General features: G+C 41.2%; 2 protein-coding genes across 2 annotated transcripts; both read left to right on the top strand.

Moving 5' to 3' along the window:
• The first annotated feature begins 412 nt into the window (after positions 1 to 412).
• actr6 (actin related protein 6) lies at positions 413 to 10574 on the top strand. Its single transcript, XM_083972897.1, has 10 exons — positions 413 to 616; positions 1589 to 1706; positions 2162 to 2354; positions 3787 to 3922; positions 4773 to 4829; positions 5469 to 5567; positions 5715 to 5793; positions 6912 to 7083; positions 8321 to 8459; positions 10389 to 10574. The coding sequence occupies exons 1-10, from the start codon at positions 549 to 551 to the stop codon at positions 10516 to 10518; spliced, it is 1191 nt and encodes a 396-aa protein (XP_083829023.1). The 5' UTR covers positions 413 to 548; the 3' UTR covers positions 10519 to 10574.
• A 1111-nt stretch (positions 10575 to 11685) lies between these two features.
• On the top strand, positions 11686 to 17677 carry sycp3 (synaptonemal complex protein 3; the record flags this gene model as incomplete). Its single annotated transcript, XM_083974499.1, has 8 exons — positions 11686 to 11812; positions 11917 to 11998; positions 12355 to 12389; positions 12534 to 12651; positions 13636 to 13735; positions 14620 to 14718; positions 15620 to 15724; positions 17624 to 17677. The coding sequence occupies 8 exons, from the start codon at positions 11686 to 11688 to the stop codon at positions 17675 to 17677; spliced, it is 720 nt and encodes a 239-aa protein (XP_083830625.1).
• Positions 17678 to 19232: the final 1555 nt, after the last annotated feature.

The following is a 19232-nucleotide window of genomic DNA, read 5'->3' as shown; positions in this document are numbered from 1 at the left end:
TAATAAATGTATTTATCATCAATAACATCAACAATTGAAAAAGGAACAAAAAAACGCCAGACAAAGCGACAGACAAAGGCAAACATTATCAAAACATTTAAACAAATCGGCTAATATATAGTAGATAAATGATATAAGAAATATAGAGATGATAAAATAATAAGTAAATACATTAAATAAATAAATAGGTCTAATAAAAGAAATAAATGATTAAAAAAGACCTTAAAGCATCAAATTATTGTTTTCATTCCAGTTGAACGGAACTAATTCAACGTGTTTCCACCCGAGCCCTTTTCTGAACGGACCGTAAACAGCCAATGAACATGAAGGAAGAGGAAGAGGACGAACGTGATTGGCTGGGTCAGTTTACGTCGAGTCCCAGTGCGTATGACGTAGCTGAGCAGAGGGAGAAGCTGATTGGTCGGATGAGGAGGAGGAAGAGGAGGAGTGACTGAGCCGTAATGGCGGCGGGTTGTCCGTGTATGTGATGATGAAAGTGAAGTGAAGTGAAGTGAAGCGGTTCTGTCGGTTTGTTTGTTTAAGGCAAAATGGCGACGTTGGTTCTGGACAACGGAGCTTATACCGCGAAAATAGGATACAGCCAGGAGAAGGTCAGGTGAGTCCGCTGGCGTCAGGGAGCTAACGGCTAACGGCTAACTGCTACTCATCGATATCTATCAGCTCAGATCAATAACACTGATCGGAGGAGGTTTATGTTCAGATTTAAAGTAACTGAAAACCTTCGGGATTGCTCTCTGATCAGCTCGGCTCGGTTCTGCTCGGCTCTATTCGGCTCTGCTCGGTTCATAACAAACAGGTTCACAGAGACTTCAGGCTCTTTACTTTCTCTAATCAGTCTCAGTGTCATTTAAAATAAAAAAAAACATAAAACTTTATTTAATTAATACCGGAGGAATTTGTTATAGATATATGAAACTACAGATAAATGAAAACATATAGATATGATGATATATAAAATCACTGAGCCTGTGTTTTTAACTGGGTGAGACCAAAGACAATAAAGATTTCTATTCAATCCTATGACACCTGACAGAAGAAACCTCCAGGTGCAAAAACTCAAAATCTTTCCAAGAACATTTGTCTTATTTCATTTCTTGTCAAAACTAGTCTCTTTTAAGACTCATCACCTAGAAATCAACTTGTTTTTAGATGTTGCAAACCCATTTTCACTTGAAACAAGTAGAAAAAAATCTTTGTGTGGATTTTTCTACATATTTCATGTGAAAATATGCTTGAAAGACGTAAAACGTGTCTAAAAACAAGTTACTTTTTAATGTGATAACTTTTAAGTACTACTACTTTTTTAGTATATTTAGATTTGATTTGAAGAGAAATGATATTTTGACTGGTAACAAGACAAATATTCTTGGTAAAATGTAGAGTTTTTGGAGTGAAAGTGAAAACTGCTGGTAGAAACAACTGTTTAACTGTTTCATGTCACAGATACAGACTCATCATGACCTGTTAGTGTCTGATTAATCAACTCAAAACACAGTGAGGATGCGTCAGAGGTCAAGACCACAGGTTAATAAAGTCTGCTTACCCCTCTTTCTCTTCCTCTTCCCAGTGTGATCCCTAACTGCCAGTTCCGGTCCAAGACGTCCCGGCTGAAGACCTTCACCGCCAACCAGCTGGACGAGATCAAGGACCCGTCTGGTCTCTTCTACATCCTGCCCTTCCAGAAGGTTTTCACATTCACATTTTCAGATTTATTTTTTATTTTTTTTAAATGGGAACAGTACATATTGATGGACATTGACATGTTAAAATATGTGGGATTGTAGCCAAGTGGCTAATTTCCATCCCCAGTCCCATTGGCAGGTTGATGTTAGACATAAAAAACAATGAGGATAAAAAGTACAAAAGGTAAAAAGTACAAGAGGCAGGACTAGGACAATAAAACACCTCGACATCTGACATAAAACATATATGAAGGACACAACATACATAAACCAGCAGTTAACTGACCATAGACGGTTAAAGGAGTGGGTAAGGGGACCAACAGATTACTGAGAAGTTATAAAGTGCAACAGTGCTAGTTAAAGTGCTATGTGATAAAGTGACGAGTGCATAAGGTCAGAGGTCAACCTCAGCCACATCCGGCCTGACCCCAGTCTGCTCTCTGTCTCTCTGTTGCCAGGGTTACCTGGTGAACTGGGATGTCCAGAGGAAGGTGTGGGACCACCTGTTTGGTAAAGAGATGTTCAAGGTGGAGTTTGCCGACACCAGCGTCATCATCACCGAGCCGTTCTTCAACTTCACCTCCATCCAGGAATCCATGAATGAGATCCTGTTTGAGGAATACCAGTTCCAGTCGGCGCTCCGCACCAACGGTGAGCAGGGTCAAAGGTCAAAGGTCACAAGGTCACACTCTGATGACGGGACAGACATCAGAGGAAAAACAAACTAAAACCACACTACAGTTATCCAGGTATTGAAGGGAATAGTTAAAGCAGAAGTAAGCGATCCGGTGGTTTTGGCTAATGCTGCGTTCCAGGCAGGCTTTTGAAACCGTAAATTACAGCTTCAAGTCACGACTTACGACTTTGTAGCGTTCCAGGCAACCCACTCGTGTTTCTCCGACCTGTTTTACCTGTGAAAGTCACTATAACGGCCACTCGTAACTTCTGACCCGTGAACTCGTACCAGATCGAACTGGTACGACTTCACAGGTCGGAAAAACACGAGTTACGAGTTGCCTTGAACGCACCATAACTTCCTGTCAGCCGATGGAGTTAGCAGCCCCCGCCCTCGTCATGGATCTATTGGTCCTCGTCCCTACGTCACCACATTCAGGCGCATCCCTTGGCTGCACACACAGAGAGGACTGCCCCTTTATGCCGTTCTCTCTCCTCATTGGATAAAGGTTGTAGGATACAAGGAAAGTTTTCTCCTGGGCTCAGAGCAGAGCAGAGTGACTGACAGACCCGTGTTTCAGACCAAACACTCTATAGAAGTGATTGCTGTCGGAAGATACAACTATTTAACTTTCTTGGCCAGGCCATGCTCGTAAAAGAGATTTTTTTTTATCTCAAGCAATTTGCCTGGTAAAATAAAGGTTAAATAAATTTAAGACTTATATTAACACAAAAATATCGCTTACTTCTGCTTTAAACAGTTAAAACACAATACTTAAGCTTATGAAAAAAGGAAAACTAACTAACTAAAGACAAGAGTGATTGTCAGTCTACGTCACTCACGTTCTACTGCGCTGGTCTCCTGCAGAAAGAGCCGCCATCATGTCTTATTGTGCTGTTAGTTGCACTAATCGTTTTGATAAAAATAACAAAATGCGCAGGTTTTTACAGAACACCGTCAACTTGCACCCTTTTCAAGGCAAACCAGAGAGAAAATAGTACATTGGCGATTAATTTCGAGCAATATAACGTGTTAGATACGTTGGTTTGAATGGTGATAAAGCTAAATGCCCACAGGCACAGCTGTAGAACTGCAGAGAATGAGTTATGAAATGTTCACTACGACAGTGACTGAAGACGAGGTCACATACTAATGGAAAATGGAAACGAACATTGTTGTTTTAACCGATAACCGACGTTCATTCACCCATTAAGAAACATTAATGCTCTGAGTGTCTGTGGTTTGTGCCGATGGAACCTACAGTCTGTGTATAAACCAGACCCATGGAGGGAAACTTCAAGGTAACCATGACGACCGGTTCTTTCTGCAGGCAGGTTGTGCATGCACCACTGATAGGAGTTGTTGTGTGATTATTAACCCCTTCCTGTCCTGTCTGCTGTCCTTTAGCCGGCTCTCTCAGCGCTCACCACTACTTCCACTCTGACCCGACTCAGCTCTGCTGCCTGGTGGTCGACAGCGGCTTCTCCTTCACACACATCGCCCCCTACTGCCGCAGCAAGACCATGAAGGAGGGGGTCCGCAGGTCAGACGCTTTACTCTACGTTTTTTTTTTGTGATCAAATTTTTATTGAGATTTGGAGGACAACAATCATCATTCAACAGCACATAAATAAAGTAATTACCGTATATAAACAAGTGCATACCCATGTACACACACACACACACACACACACACACACACAGAGATACACACATTTATGCTGAGTAAAAATGATAATACAATGAAAACATAAAAATGATAATACAATGAAAACATAAAGATAAAATGAAGATATAACTGAAAATAAATAAAAAGGCAAGTAAGTAAAATACATAAAATGTCACAAATGCAAAAGGAAAAAAGTGCCATTGAAGCATAACTTAGTTAGATCTATCAAATGGTTATATGTCATCCACAGTTTGCAGTACAAGCTTAAAAAGAACTTTAAAGGGACAGTTCAACATTTGGTTCCTGGCAGCTTCATGTTTTAATTCTTTTCAAGTCTTTAGCCGTTATTTGTGTCTTTGTTTCTCCACATGTTTCTTGTGCAACGAAAGATTTGACTTTTCAGTGACCACGGCCCAGTAATTTATCTACTTTTAAGAGCGCTGCATCTGTCTAGATTAAGACATTTTTACAAGTTTTGGACTTTTCAGAGTCTGTTTAATCTCATTTTTGTCCCATTTTGTCTGAGGTTAGGAAGTTGCCTTAATAATTATGCACACCTTAATATCACCTTGTAATGCTTAAATCCAACAAACATTCAGGTTTATACAGGTTGAAGTTGACAAACACGTATAAAAATGATAAATAAAAGGTCAAAACACTCTTTTCTTTTCTTGACGACAAAGTGTTCACAGTTTGTTTTGTGTTGTTGTGTTGTGTTTCTTAGGATCAATGTGGGAGGGAAGCTGCTAACCAATCACCTGAAGGAGATCATCTCATATCGGTGAGTGTTGGAGCTGCTCAGGTGAACCCAGACACGTTCAGGGTGCGTAGGAAATCTGAGCACTGAGACAAACAGAGAGAGCAGCTCATGTGTCTGGTCCTGGAGGTCCTACAGGTCCTGAAACAGAGCCTCATCCAGAACTAGCTTTTTCTTGTTCGTTTAAAGGGATAGTTCAACATTTAGTCAAATTGGCCCATTGCCATAATCCCTATAGTCATAGCAGTAGGTTCGTTACCTTTAATTGTCGGTGCAAGCTAAATTCATGCAAAACCACTGATGCACGTTGCCTTCAGGGACAGTTTTTCATCAACAGTCTCTGTATTTCCCTCTAAAACAACTCTGTGTGGTAACGTTGTGTTATTATCTCATAGCGTGGTGAATGTGCAGCTCACAACTTGTCCACCAGAGCGTTGTGGAGTTGTTGGATTGTTATTTGATGAGGTTAAACCAAGAAATCCCATAATGAGCCTCCGTAGCGTAGCTCTGAGCAGCTCACGGCTCTGCTCCGCCGTTCTAAAAACAGCTTGCACCGACAATTAAAGGTAACGAACCTACTGCTATGACTATAGGGATTATGGTGATGGGCCGATTTGACTAAATGTTGAACTAACCCTTTAAAAAAAATGCTCTTTCCTTCAGACAGCTGCACGTCATGGACGAGACTCACGTCATCAACCAGGTGAAGGAGGACGTGTGTTACGTCTCTCAGCAGTTCTACAAGGACATGGAGGTCGCACAGTGAGTCACACACACACACACACACACACACACACACACACACACACACACACACACACACACACACACACACACACACACACACACACACACACACACACACACACACTCACAGCCTCCATGATGTTTCTCCTTCTGTGGTGTCAGGATGAAGGGCGAGGAGAACACGGTGATGAAGGACTACGTTCTTCCAGACTTCAGCTCCATAAAGAAAGGATTCTGTAAGGTGAGTCAACGTTCCCACACACCTGGAAAACCTGGAAAACCTGGAAAATGGTCGACCAACGTTCCAGTCATGTCAAGTCAAATGTCCTGGAAAAAGATTTCTGACATGGTGTTTGATCATGTCATACAATGGTTTATGAAAACAAAACTTCTAATAAGTTCATACAGTGTTCAGAAAAATATAACGTGCAACAATATACATGATACATCAATAATAAATACACTTATGTACATACACATGTTATACAAAAAAGGAATATGCTATCAAAACCGTGTTGCAGAAATCACATGACAAACATCAGGGAAGAAACCGTCATACAGTCATGCTATATAATTAAGCAATATATCACTCCAGTCCGTGGTCTATGCTCATTATACCACTCTAAGGGGGTTGTCGTCCCTCCGCCAACATGTCAATTACACTACTTTACTACATTTTTTAACATCGTAAAAACATCAGCTGTCTGTTGCTACGGACTGCAACAGTCCGTTGTCATGGATACATGACAACAACTTCCATTCATACCAGTCATACGTGCCTGAGGCGGAGTGATAGCCTACGCTGTGATAAGGCTTTAGAATAGTAGCCGTGGTATATGCTCATTATACCAAGGTTAACAACCAATCAGATCGCAGGATTTCACCTTTCCGTTTTATAATATATAATATAATATATAATATAAGGTAAACCACTGGGTATAAGAAGCGTCTCAATGCATCAGATCAGGTGATAAACAACTAGTAATGTCAGAAGTCACTGAAGTAACAGGGAAATATGTGAAGCTGAGAGGAATAAACAGAGAAACAAACTGGTTCAATGTACAAAACAAGGTTCAACTGTGGAAAAGGTGAAAGAAGAAAACATGTTTGCACACCAGTAAAATCCTCCCAAAAGATTTATGACCAGAAGGTCGATGTTTGGATCTGAAACAGATCTTCTTCAGGACTCAGTTTTAGATCCAAACGATGACCTTCTGTTCATCAATCTTTTGGGAGCGTTTACTGGTGGTGTGCAAACATTTTTTCCTCTTTCACCTTAGTTTACTTTTTGTTTTGCACCATGAACTCTGCGTGTGTCCAACAGTGTGAGTGTGTGTGTGTGTGTGTGTGTCCTTTCAGCCTCGGGAGGAGATGAACTTCAACGGGAAGTACAAGACGGGAGAGCAGATCCTCCGCTTGGCCAACGAGCGCTTCGCCGTCCCAGAGATGCTCTTCCACCCGTCGGACATCGGCATCCAGGAGATGGGGATCCCCGAGGCCGTGGTGGACGCCGTGCAGTCGCTGCCTGAAGGTCAGCCGCCGCCGCCGCTGCTGCTGCCTTTTTATTTAATCTATCTATCTGTTTATTGGTTGTCTATTGTCCTATTGTCTTAAGTGTTCCTTTTAGTCCAGTAATTTTAGGCCAAAAAAGGGGTCAACGTTAAACAAATTGCAACAGAAGCAAACTCAACTGATTTTGTATCCTCAACATGTCCTGAATGAGGGAAAAAAAGCCCAGAAGAATCCCATTAGGGGAAAGTTTAGAAAAACACCCAAATATAGCCCATTTATACGCAAAACATTTTTTTCATGTGAATAGGGTAAAATGTCCATGAAAATGACTGAGTTGATTACTTACATTAAGACAAACAAAAAATGTATTACAAGTATTTTGAAATTCTTTGTTAACATGAGCAAATTTGCATGAATTTGCCGTTTTGACGGCACATGTGTATATATAAAGGTGCTGTGGTGGTACCGGCATGAAAATTGGAATGAGTTGACTCCATCGGTCAACCGACAAGTTGACCACTTTAAATTTCAAGATGACTGTCATTTTTCAAGACAGCCACATCCTTAGTAGAGCAGGTATGACATGAGCCAACAGTGCATAATCCAATTACATATGGCTAATTTGCATACATACAGCACTTGATCTAAACATTGGGTAGAGCAGGTGAAAATGTCTTGTTCAATCTTGTTAACATATTACAGTTAAAAAACTTAAGGAATGGAACCAATTTAGGCCCATGAGCATTAATAGAGACGGAGCATGTCATACCTGCTCTACTAAGTATGTGGCTGTCTTGAAAAATGGCAGTTTAGTTTAGTAGTTTAGTATGTTTATTTCGGTCTCATAAAAACAAATACAATAGACAAATATAAAGGTATAAATACAAAACAAAATAAATCAGAACAAAAACACAACAAGCAAATCAATTTACTTTGACCGAAAAGGTGTAGGCTGAAGCATCAGCTTATTTTGCCTTTACCCTTCTTAAATTAACATTTTTCGTTCACTCAATTTAAAACATTCTCATCATCAGGACATGTTGAGGATACAAAATCAGTTGAGTTTGCTTCTGTTGCAATTTGTTTAACCTTTTCTCATAAAATGACTGGACTATTTTTGAGCTCTTGCAAACCCTTTTCCAATGTGGTCTCTTTCCACAAATGGCAAATAACCTGACTCTGACTCTGACTCTGGACTCACACGTCTAACGTCTCCACTTCCTGTCCACTCACCGTGTCCTCTCTCCCTCCCACAGAGATGCAGCCTCACTTCTACCAGAACATCGTGCTGACCGGAGGGAACTCGCTGTTCCCCGGCTTCAGGGAGCGTCTGGAGGCGGAGCTACGCTCGCTGGTCCCCGCCCACCTCCCCGTGTCCGTGCTGCTGCCTGCAAAGTAGGTCACCGAGGCAACGAGTCTGACGGCGAAATAGAAATAACTTGATTTAGAGTTAGGGGGATTTATTTTTTTTTTTACAAAAAAAGCTGTAAAACTCAACTTGCTCAGCAGGATGTCTATGGCTGGACACAGTGTTTCAACAGCTCTTGTTTCTTTTCTATAAAGTTAAGCATTCAAGAAGAATCAGAGTTAAAGGGATAGTTCAACATTTTGTCAAATTGGCCCATTGCCATAATCCCTATAGTCATAGCAGTAGGTTCGTTACCTTTAATTGTCGGTGCAAGCTGTTTTTAGAACGGCGGAGCAGAGCCGTGAGCTGCTCAGAGCTACGCTACGGAGGCTCATTATGGGATTTCTTGGTTTCCCTCATCATCAAACTCATCAAATACACAATCCAACAACTCCACAACGCTCTGGTGGACAAGTTGTGAGCTGCACATTCACCACGCTATGGGATAATAACACAACGTTACCACACAGAGTTGTTTTAGAGGGAAATTCATGCAAAACCACTGATGCACGTTGCCTTCAGGGACAGTTTTTCAGCAAGCAGACTCTGTATTTCCCTCTAAAACGGCTCCGTTCCTTTAGCCTCCGTAGCGTAGCTCTGAGCAGCTCACGGCTCTGCTCCGCCGTTCTAAAAATAGCTTGCACCGACAATTAAAGGTAACAAACCTACTGCTATGACTATAGGGATTATGACAATGGGCCAATTTGACTAAATGTTGAACTATCCCTTTAGACTCCAGTGTAGAAACATTAAATGACTAAACATCCAGGTTTTCTGCTCTGAGGTCAGTTGTACAGCACACACATGAGCAAATAGATGACACTTTACTATTTCTTACTATTGTTAAAGCAGATATCAGCTTCACGGCCGTTTCGGCTAATGCTGCGTTCAAGGCAGGCTTTTGAAACCGTAAGTTACAGCTTCAAGTCACAACTACGACTTGGTAGCGTTCCAGGTAACCCGTAGCTCGTGTTTTTACCATCCTGTTGTCTGTGAAAGTTCCCTATAACGGCCACTCGTAACTTCCGACCCGTGAACTCGTACCAGATCGAACTGGTATGACTTCACAGGAAGGAAAAACACAAAGTACGAGTTTCTTTGAACGCACCATGAGTTAGCAGCCCCCGCCCTTGTCAGGCATCAATTGGTCCTCGTGCTACGTCACCACATTCACGCGCATCCCTTGGCTGCACACACAGCCCTTCATGCCGTTCTCTCTCCTCATTGGATAACACTTGTATCCCACAAGGAAAATTTTCTCCTCGGGTTACAGCAGAGCAGAGTGACGGAGAGACTCGTGTTTAGGCTGAAATACTTCATGTAAGTGATTGCTGACGGAAAATAGGACTATTTAGGACTTATATTAACAAAAACATTCCACTGATATCTGCTTTAAGTGCTTCATCCTGCAAAATATGCATGCATCGTGATGTGCAGATCGATACTTCCAATACCAAACATGTCCGTTTTAAGATCGATACTCATAAGAAAGTATCGATACTATCACCAGTCTGCACTAATCTGGGGTTAACAACAATTTTTTTTTATCACAGTAGACTGTTATTTCACTATTTACAGGACCTGTTGCTCGCCATAGAATTGTGGGAGATGCACTTTCCCACATACCATGGTTACACCCTGGCAATTAATGTCTTTTTTTATAAGTGTTTTATTGCCACTGACAATTAAAACTAAATCAAAGAACGGTATAGTCTGTGTTTTAGTGTCATTACAAAACTATAATTTGAATCTGTCTGTTTTGTTGTTTCCCCCTCTTCGTACATGAAGCTTTTGTGAAAATGTATCGGTATTGGTAACGGCAATAACACCTTTGGTTTTATTTGGTATCGGATCAGAATGAAAATCAGTGGTATATTACTGTCAGGTATTAAATACCTTTGTTGTTGTGGTTTCAGTCCCATCTGCCACTCGTGGGAAGGAGGGAAGCTGCTGGCTCACAACCCCGACTACGACGAGATGGTGGTGACCAGGGAGGAGTACGAGGAGAACGGACACTGCATCTGTGAAGAGAAGTTTGACCTCTGACGTCAGACGACTCTGTTGTATTTTTATTTCAGTGTTATACTCCTGTATGTATGGCAGAAATGTACATGTGAATATGTTGCTTGTTTTTCTATTTTTTTTTTTATATAAAAAAAACATTATTGTTGATTATTTTTATTAGTCTGTTATTTATTTAGTTTGGTCTCTGAATCACCACACCTTATTTTTAGCTGGACACCATCTTTAAAGTGCTGTTTTAATTGAGCCAAAGTTCAAATATTATAATAATAAAAAAAAAGAAAAAGAAAAGTTAACACAGCAGCACATCGTCGCCGAAAGCTGTAAAATAGTAATTATTTTTCCACAGTTTGGTTGAACCCCCCCCCCCCCCCCCCCCCTGAACTGTTTCCATCATTTAATTTTTGGAATCAAATCCTGTTTAGTTTACTTTTTTATTAGCCTATCAGTGGGTCTGACAAGTATTTTCTCAATAATTAGTTGTTTAAATGTCAGAACCATAGACTGTAAGGTCAGAACAAGGTGAAAAAGGCTCATTATTACTGCTGAAGCGCTGCTGGAGTCTTTTATTTTGTAAAGGGTAACGATGCTGAGTTCAATGTCGTAGAAAAAAAAGAGGAAACTACTAAATGTTCTCATTTATGAAGCTTGTAACATTGAATATCACAGGACTGAATTAACTATTTATGTTTACAGCTCTGGGCTTGGTTTGTTTTTCGTTACATTTACAAAAATACGCACAAATAGGCTACATTTGACATTTTTATATTTTAAATAGTATAAATTGGGACCGGAGCACAAGCAAGTGTAAAATATTCGTACGGTCCTTAAACGCCTCTCTTTCGGCGGGAAACGGCTTCTCTGTAGCTTAGCATCGTTTGTTATCTTTGTCCCTTTAGGTTGTGTTTTTTAACGAACTTTCCGAGTCCAACCTCGGTGTGAAAGTAACGCCAGGAGAAAACAGAGAAGACGCGAACCGTTTTATATTACAGGTAAACGTTAATTTACATGTTTTATTTATTTAAAAATAGTAAGTAGCCATTAGCATCTCTAAGCTAAGCTAAGCTAATTTTTTTTAGGCGGGATCGCTGAGCTGAGCCGCCATTACCGGAGCTCCGTGTTCACCTGCCGGGCTAACGGTTTAACTTTGACCGGGAAACTACAGCCGTTAGCGGACAGAAGGGAGAAAAAATGGCGACAGGCAGAAAACAGATGAAGAAAAAACAAGCGGAGGAAAAACAAGATAAAAACGTGTTTGATTTCACTGTGGAGGATGAAAAGAAGGAGCTGAGCGGCTCGGAGGATGAAAACAGAGAAAGTGAGTGAGACACATACACACCTGTCTACGTCACGGAGTAAAATGGTTAAATGACGTTTATTAATATTAATATTAATATAAATTATTATTATTATTGTCCACAGATGAAACTCCCATAGTGGACAAAGGGGCGAAGAAAAGAACTGCTGCCGAGTTTGACGTGTCGGAGGCGGCCTGTGCTGTGGGGTAATGACCGCTGTCAACACTGTTGTTACTGTATAATATATATAATATATAGTATATTAGACAGCTTCATATGTATAATATGAGTTATTATAGTGTTTATGGACTTTTTATGAAGCAGTTAGTGTTGTCTCGAGTCGTTTAGCCTCTAAAATGACAAAATGGATAGAATTTGTCTTTATCAATGTGTTGTAGTTCATGATTTTGGCATTTGTTTTTTAATATGAGTTCATAAAATATGTCAGAAAAGCAGCTAGTTGTCCAGTTCTCAGGTACAAGTAGAAACACCTGTAGGTTGTTAGTTAATAATACACTGAGTTATTTAGAGTCATTTTTCTCTTTCTTTTTCTCCACGTCAGGAATGAGGTCCAGTCCATGTTGGAGAGGTTTGGAGGTGAGTTCCTGTGTCTTCATTTATTCATTTACCAGTTGTTTCATTAAATAACTAACTTTAACAACTACTACAGTGTGTTATAATGGTTGTGTGTGTGTGTGTGTGTGTGTGTGTGTGTGTGTGTGTGTGTGTGTGTGTGTCCAGCTGACATCAGTAAAGTGATGTCGGCCAAGAAGAAGCGTCTGGAGTCCCTGACCAAGAACTACATGAAGGGAAGTCAACACAAGCTGGAGCAGCTGTGGAACAACCACCACGGACAGAGGTGCTCCTCTACTCCTCCTCTACTCCTGCTCCTCCTCTTCTCTCCTCCTCCTGCTCTTCTTCTTCTCTCCTCCTCCTCTTCCTTCTCATCTATTCTCCTTCCTCTTCTTCTCTCCTTCTTCCTTCTCCTTCATTTTCTTCCTCCTCCCCCTCCTTCTCTTCTTCATTCTCCTATTCCTCCGCCTCATCTCTCCTCCTTCTCTTCTCCTTCCTTTTCTTCCTCCTCCTTCTCTTCTCCTTCCATTTCTTCTCTCCTTCTTCCTTCTCCTCCTCATCTCTCCTCCTCCTTCTCTCCTTCCCTTTCTTCCTCCTCCTTCACTTCTCTTCTCCTCTTTCCTCTTCTTCTCTCCTTCTTCCTTCTCCTACTCCTCCTCATCTCTCCTCCTCCTTCTCTTCTCTTTCCTTTTCTTCCTCCTTCTCTTCTTTTCTCCTCCTCCTCCTCCTCCTCCTTCACTTCCTCCTCCTCTTCCTCTTCTCTCCTCCTCCTTTACTTCCTCCTCCTCCTCTTCCTCCTCCTTCTCTTCTCTCCTCCTCCTCTTTCTCTTCATCTTCTCCTTCTTCCTACACCTCTTCCTCCTCCTCCTCCTTTACTTCCTCCTCCTCCTCTTCCTCTTCCGCTTCTCTCCTCCTCCTCCTCCTCCTGCTCCTCCTCTTCCTCCTCCTTCTCTTCTCTTCTCTCCTCCTCCTCCTTCACTTCCCTCCTCATCTCTCCTCTTCCTACACCTTTTCCTCCATCTCTTCTCCTTCCTCTCCTTCTTCCTCCTCTTCTTCCTCCTCCTCCTCCTCTTCCTCCTCATCTGTCCTCCTCTTCTTCTTCCTCCTCCTGCTCATCACATCATCATCATCAGCATCATCAAGTGTCAGTGTGTTGTCATGGTGACCGCTCTGTGTGTGTGTGTGTGTGTGTGTGTGTGTGTGTGTGTGTGTGTGTGTGTGTGTGTGTGTGTGTGTGTGTGTGTGTGTGTGTGTGTGTGTGTGTGTGCAGGCAGAAGATGACTCAGCAGTATTCCCAGCAGGTTAACACGGCGCTGCAGCAGTGGGAGAGCGAAGCGCTGAGAGCGGAGGAGCAGGAGGAGAAGCTCAACGTCAGTACGGGGGGGGGGGGGGGGGGGTCAGAGGTCACAGCCTCACAGAAAACTTTATTTAAAATTAGACTTGAACAAAACCAAGGCAAGGTGCAGTATCTGCCATAAAACAGTCAAAATTGGTCAGAAAGACAACCTACAAAATACATTTAATTCAGTCCACCTTTATCTAATCAATTATAGACTTGGTAGTTATTCATCATTTGATGCTTAAACCTGACAATGAAAAACACAAAAGGCTGTTTTTCTCAGTTTGGCAGGTGCACTTTGCCTTTATAGGGCAGAATAGATTATTATTATAACTGCGGTGTGATGAAACACTTATTTAGTTTGGAGAACATCACACAGCTCAGTGAACGTATCCCGGATCATCCTGAAATGTTGTTTCCATAGTTCCTCTGTGAAAACACATCCTCTACCAGAAATCCCTGCCACACATAATATATAATATAATAATTAGTGCTGTCAATCGATGAAAATATTTAATCGCGATTAATCTCATGAATGTCATAGTTAACTCGTGATTAATCGCAAATTAATTTTTTTAATTAATAATTACTCTAAATGTCCCTTGAATTATCATTTTAATTCTCTTATCAACATGGAAAAGTGGATAGGCCTGCTTTGTACAAATGTTTTTTTAATGAAAACAACAATGTGTAGTGTTATATTTCACACTAACATTCTCACTTTGAGCAGTCATCACGAAATCTACTTTACCAGAGTTACGGCTGATTCACCAAACACCTTTTAATGGAAACAGTTTCAAATAGAAACTGGACTTTTTTAGAAGTTTCAGAAAAAACACTTTTATTTAGTGAAAACCTGCGATGGAAACTCAGACAGTGTGAAACGTTTCTCTTATTCCTCGTGTTTCTCTACAGAACCTGTTCAGGCAGCAGCAGAAGATCCTGCAGCAGGCCCGCGTGGTCCAGAACCAGAAGCTCAAGGCCGTCAGAGAGCTGTACGAGCAGTTCATCAGGGTCAGTCTGATGATGATGATGATGATGTCATAAACCCTATTGGCACAGGATTAGTTTTACCTGGGGACCTCTGGTCATTTGTAATAATTGTGGAGGACGTCTGTGATCTTAATCCCGTGCGAATGCGCCATGTCAGTAATTTGTAAAGTAAAAATTCCCACCGCAAATGACCTTTTATATTTCACCAAAGACCGACGTCCCGTGGTAAAACTAGTCTAGTAGTCTACTAGTCGAATCTGCATCTCAGTAATTGAGGGGCATTTTTTGTTTTTGTTGTTTTTATTGCGCTTCTTTTCTACTTTTTCCCCGGTTGAAACCATAGCTACTGTACACCCGTAAACATGGAGGCTGCGGTGGAAATTATGAGCAGCAATTTTGACACCATTTTAGATGCAAACACGGGCTGGTATCGGTGCTAGTGGAGACCCATTTGAATAAAAAAAAAGCGAAATTTCGGAGGATATTGACATGCGGCTTTTTAATACAAATGCCATGACGGCCCATTATTGCGACAACAACTGCACTGTTGCAAAGTCACGTTGCTGCAGCAGCGGATGTTACGACGTGCAGCTTTGACGTCATATTGGAGCCTTAATGTCAGGAAATCGAGTAAAACACAGACGTGGGGGGGTAATTTACAAATTACCAGACGTCCCCAGGTAATACTAATCCCGTGCGAATAGGGCTATAGACCCTTTCAGAGAGTATAAACAAAGACAGAAGCTCAATGAGTGTGGCTCATTAGAAAACGCTCTGGTACACTAAATGGAATGGAGCCTTAATTAGTATCCTTGGTAACACCTGTCTTTGTTTATACTCTCTGAAAAGGTCTATAGAGTCACACAGAGGAATCGTCCAATCAGCTCAGGTGTTTCTCTCTCTGTGTGTTTGTCTCGTGCAGAACATGGACGACATGGAGAAGAGCCAGGAGTCGTTCCTTCAGGGAGCGCAGCAGGAGCTGAGGAAGGAGATGGCCACGCTGCAGAAGAAGATCCTCATGGACACGGTGGGTCGAGTCTAGAGCCACAGCTAAACGTTATCTGCATTATCGATCATTTAAACCATTAATCCATCAGTTGTTTGGTCAATAAAATGTAGAAAAACATCAATCACTTTTCAATCGGTTTCAGAAAGGTTTGGGAGACCAAACCAATTGAAAATACTTCAACACCTCAAACCGTTTCAGTTACCCCAAACCGGTTGAAATTCCAACCAGTTTGAAGGGGGCGGTTTAAACCTTTTCTAAAGAGATCTGTCTGTCATGTAAACACTTGAAACGGGTTGATCCCTGCTCAGGACTTGACGTACGCACGCACGCTTGAGCACGTACGAGCCGTGCCTGCCTGGCTGTCACTCATAACGGACTGGCGGGTCATGTGGAAGTTCTGTTTCCACTTGGTGTCCGGAAATTCATGCAGAGAGAAAAGGAGGAGGAGGAGGAGGAACGCCGCCGGTGTTGTGCCGAAAAGAGACTGCCTGCCCGGGCAGTCGTTTTTCGGCACAACACCGGCAACATCTTGCATACATACGCAGTAACTCCCGACTCAAAACGCTCTCTCTTCTCTTCCTGCTAAAATGAGGAACATGCCACGCTGCTGTTTAATACAGAGACATATTATAACAGCAAAGACTGCGCTCAACAAACCATGTATTTCGGTACAGCTGTAGCACTTCCGTAATCAATACTGTTGTAACCATAGTAACGCAATCACTCACGGCTGCGGGCACATTCGAAGCGTTTGTTTCGTCGGCGCATGTAAACACCCACAAGCTGAAATCTTCAAAGAGATTGATTTAAACCAAACCTTTCTGAAACCGATTGAAACTGTCCATGTAAACGTACTCAGTGTTTCTCAAACCACCAGACGACATCGTCCTCTAATGTCTTGTTTTGTCCTCAAACCAAAGAGAGACTCAGTTTATTGTCATAAAGGAACAAAGAAACCAGAAATATTCACATTTAAGAAGCTGAAATCAGAGAATCTGGACTTTTTTTTCCTTTAAAAAACGACTCAAACTGATTATTAGATTATCAGAATAGTTGACGGTTAAAGGGATAGTTCAACATTTTGTCAAACTGGCCCATTGCCATAATCCCTATAGTCATAGCAGTAGGTTCGTTACCTTTAATTGTCGGTGCAAGCTATTTTTAGAACGGCGGAGCAGAGCCGTGAGCTGCTCAGAGCTACGCTACGGAGGCTCATTATGGGATTTCTTGGTTTCCCTCATCAAACTCATCAAATACACAATCCAACAACTCCACAACGCTCTGGTGGACAAGTTGTGAGCTGCACATTCACCACGCTATGAGATAATAACACAACGTTACCACACAGAGTTGTTATAGAGGGAAATTCATGCAAAACCACTTATGCACGTTGCCTTCAGGGACAGTTTTTCATCAACAGTCTCTGCATTTCCCTCTAAAACAACTCTGTGTGGTAACGTTGTGTTATTATCTCATAGCGTGGTGAATGTGCAGGTCACAACTTGTCCACCAGAGCGTTGTGGAGTTGTTGGATTGTGTATTTGATGAGTTTGATGAGGAGGGAAACCAAGAAATCCCATAATGAGCCTCCGTAGCGTAGCTCTGAGCAGCTCACGGCTCTGCTCCGCCGTTCTAAAAATAGCTTGCACCGACAATTAAAGGTAACGGACCTACTGCTATGACTATAGGGATTATGGCAATGGGCCAATTTGCCAAAATGTTGAACTATCCCTTTAATTTAGTAATCGATTATTCTTCCATTAATTGATTAATTGTGGCGGCTCTGGTGGAGTCAGTGAAGGCAGCGATGAGGCGTTCAGGGACCTCGTCGTTTTAATGATTAAACAGTGATATGAACTTGTTTATTTCTGAAGAAGTGATTGACGTGTTGCTGTTGTTGTCGTTGTGTTTCCACAGCAACAGCAGGAGATGGCCACCGTGCGCAAGTCGCTGCAGTCCATGCTGTTCTGACCTGTCGTCACCACGGCGACCGACTGAGCCTGTTAGAAGAGCCACTGTTTTGGTGTTGGTGGTGGTGGTGTTGTTGTTCTGGTTGGGGTGTTGGTCGTCCTGCAGGGTCGTCATGGTTACCTGCCTCCTGTAGACGATGGTCTGGTTTGTTCAGCTGTGATTCCTGCAGCTTTTTTCTAAATGTTTTGACCGTGTGGCGGCGGCCTGTAGGTGGCGCTGTGAGTTCATGAACTGTTACTGAAGGACTAAGACGAGACGAAACGCTGTTTGATCTTTGACTGGAAATAAAAAGAGTTGTTTCCTGCTGATGCACAGAGGTCTGAGTTTACTGACACACTTTATCTTTATATGAACATATGAAGTCTAATCTCAGTGTTTATTTAATCACACATCATAATGTTGATGTTTAATGATGCAGTTCTCTCAAAAAAAAGGAAAACTCACAGATACAGTAGATTAAAAAACAAACAGGAAGACGTGAAGACCCCAAGTTATATTATTGTTTATATATCATACAGTATATACCAGTTATTATTAAGATAAGATAATCCCTTATTTGTCCCACAGTGGGGACATTTACAGAGTTGCAGCAGCAGACAACAGAAAATAAATGTATAGACAGATAGTAAACAGCAGATAGCAGTAAAAAGAAAGCAGTAATTGTAACAAATCTGAGTATAAAATATTTTATTAATCCCCAAACGTACATTAATTTGTCTAAATAGAGTATGATTAACATTTTGGTTAAGAAAAAATATAAATATGTATACACATTTGAATTATGTTTAGTGCTGAGAGCAGCTCATGTGTGACATACATACAGATTAACTGATATTTCAGGGTATCCGCGGGGTCTTGAGAAGTATTAAAAGGTGATAAATCAATTTTGGGAAAATGAAGACCCTTAAAAAGTATTAAAAAGTCTTTTCACGACTTTATAAAGTCTTAAATGTTGAAGGTATTTTTTCTGAATTAGCTGTCCCAAGAGTTTGAGTCCTAAAAAACATTGTAAAAGTGTGTGAATTTATTCATTTTATTAAAAAACAAAGATGAACCGGTACATAAAAAAAGAAAAGAAGATTGTTGTTTTAGTTTTTTGAGAGTGGAGCAATGTTTTTTTTTTTTTTTTTTTATAAACTTTGTCTTTGATTTATTATCCTAGCCTATGTTGAATTGTGTTGTATCATAGTGGTCTATAGTCTTTATCACAAACTAAATTAAACTTAAAAGTGTCACTGATGTAAATGGTTACAGCTTGAAGTGGCGGTGAGGTGCATAGACTGTATAAAGAAGGTGAGGTGTTAAAAAATATTGAAAAAGTCTTAAAAAGGTGTTAGAATTAACAGCAATTAAGATTCCTGTATATAGCCGGTATTTATTTATAGCTGGTTTATTGTTATACTTATTAAATCACATTATAAATTTATATATTTATTTTATTGTTCTATGCTCCACAAACCTCCATTAGTTCATTTTCCTCATGTGGAAACTGATGCAGAACAAATGTAAACAGTCCTCGGAGTCTTCGGTACTTTTCGGCGACGCACCGGAAATC

The sequence above is a fragment of the Trachurus trachurus genome (assembly GCF_905171665.1).
Source record: "Trachurus trachurus genome assembly, chromosome: 6".
Taxonomy (NCBI): domain Eukaryota; kingdom Metazoa; phylum Chordata; class Actinopteri; order Carangiformes; family Carangidae; genus Trachurus; species Trachurus trachurus.
Note: the sequence above shows the minus strand (reverse complement) of the source record. Positions and strands in the feature narration are given on the sequence as shown.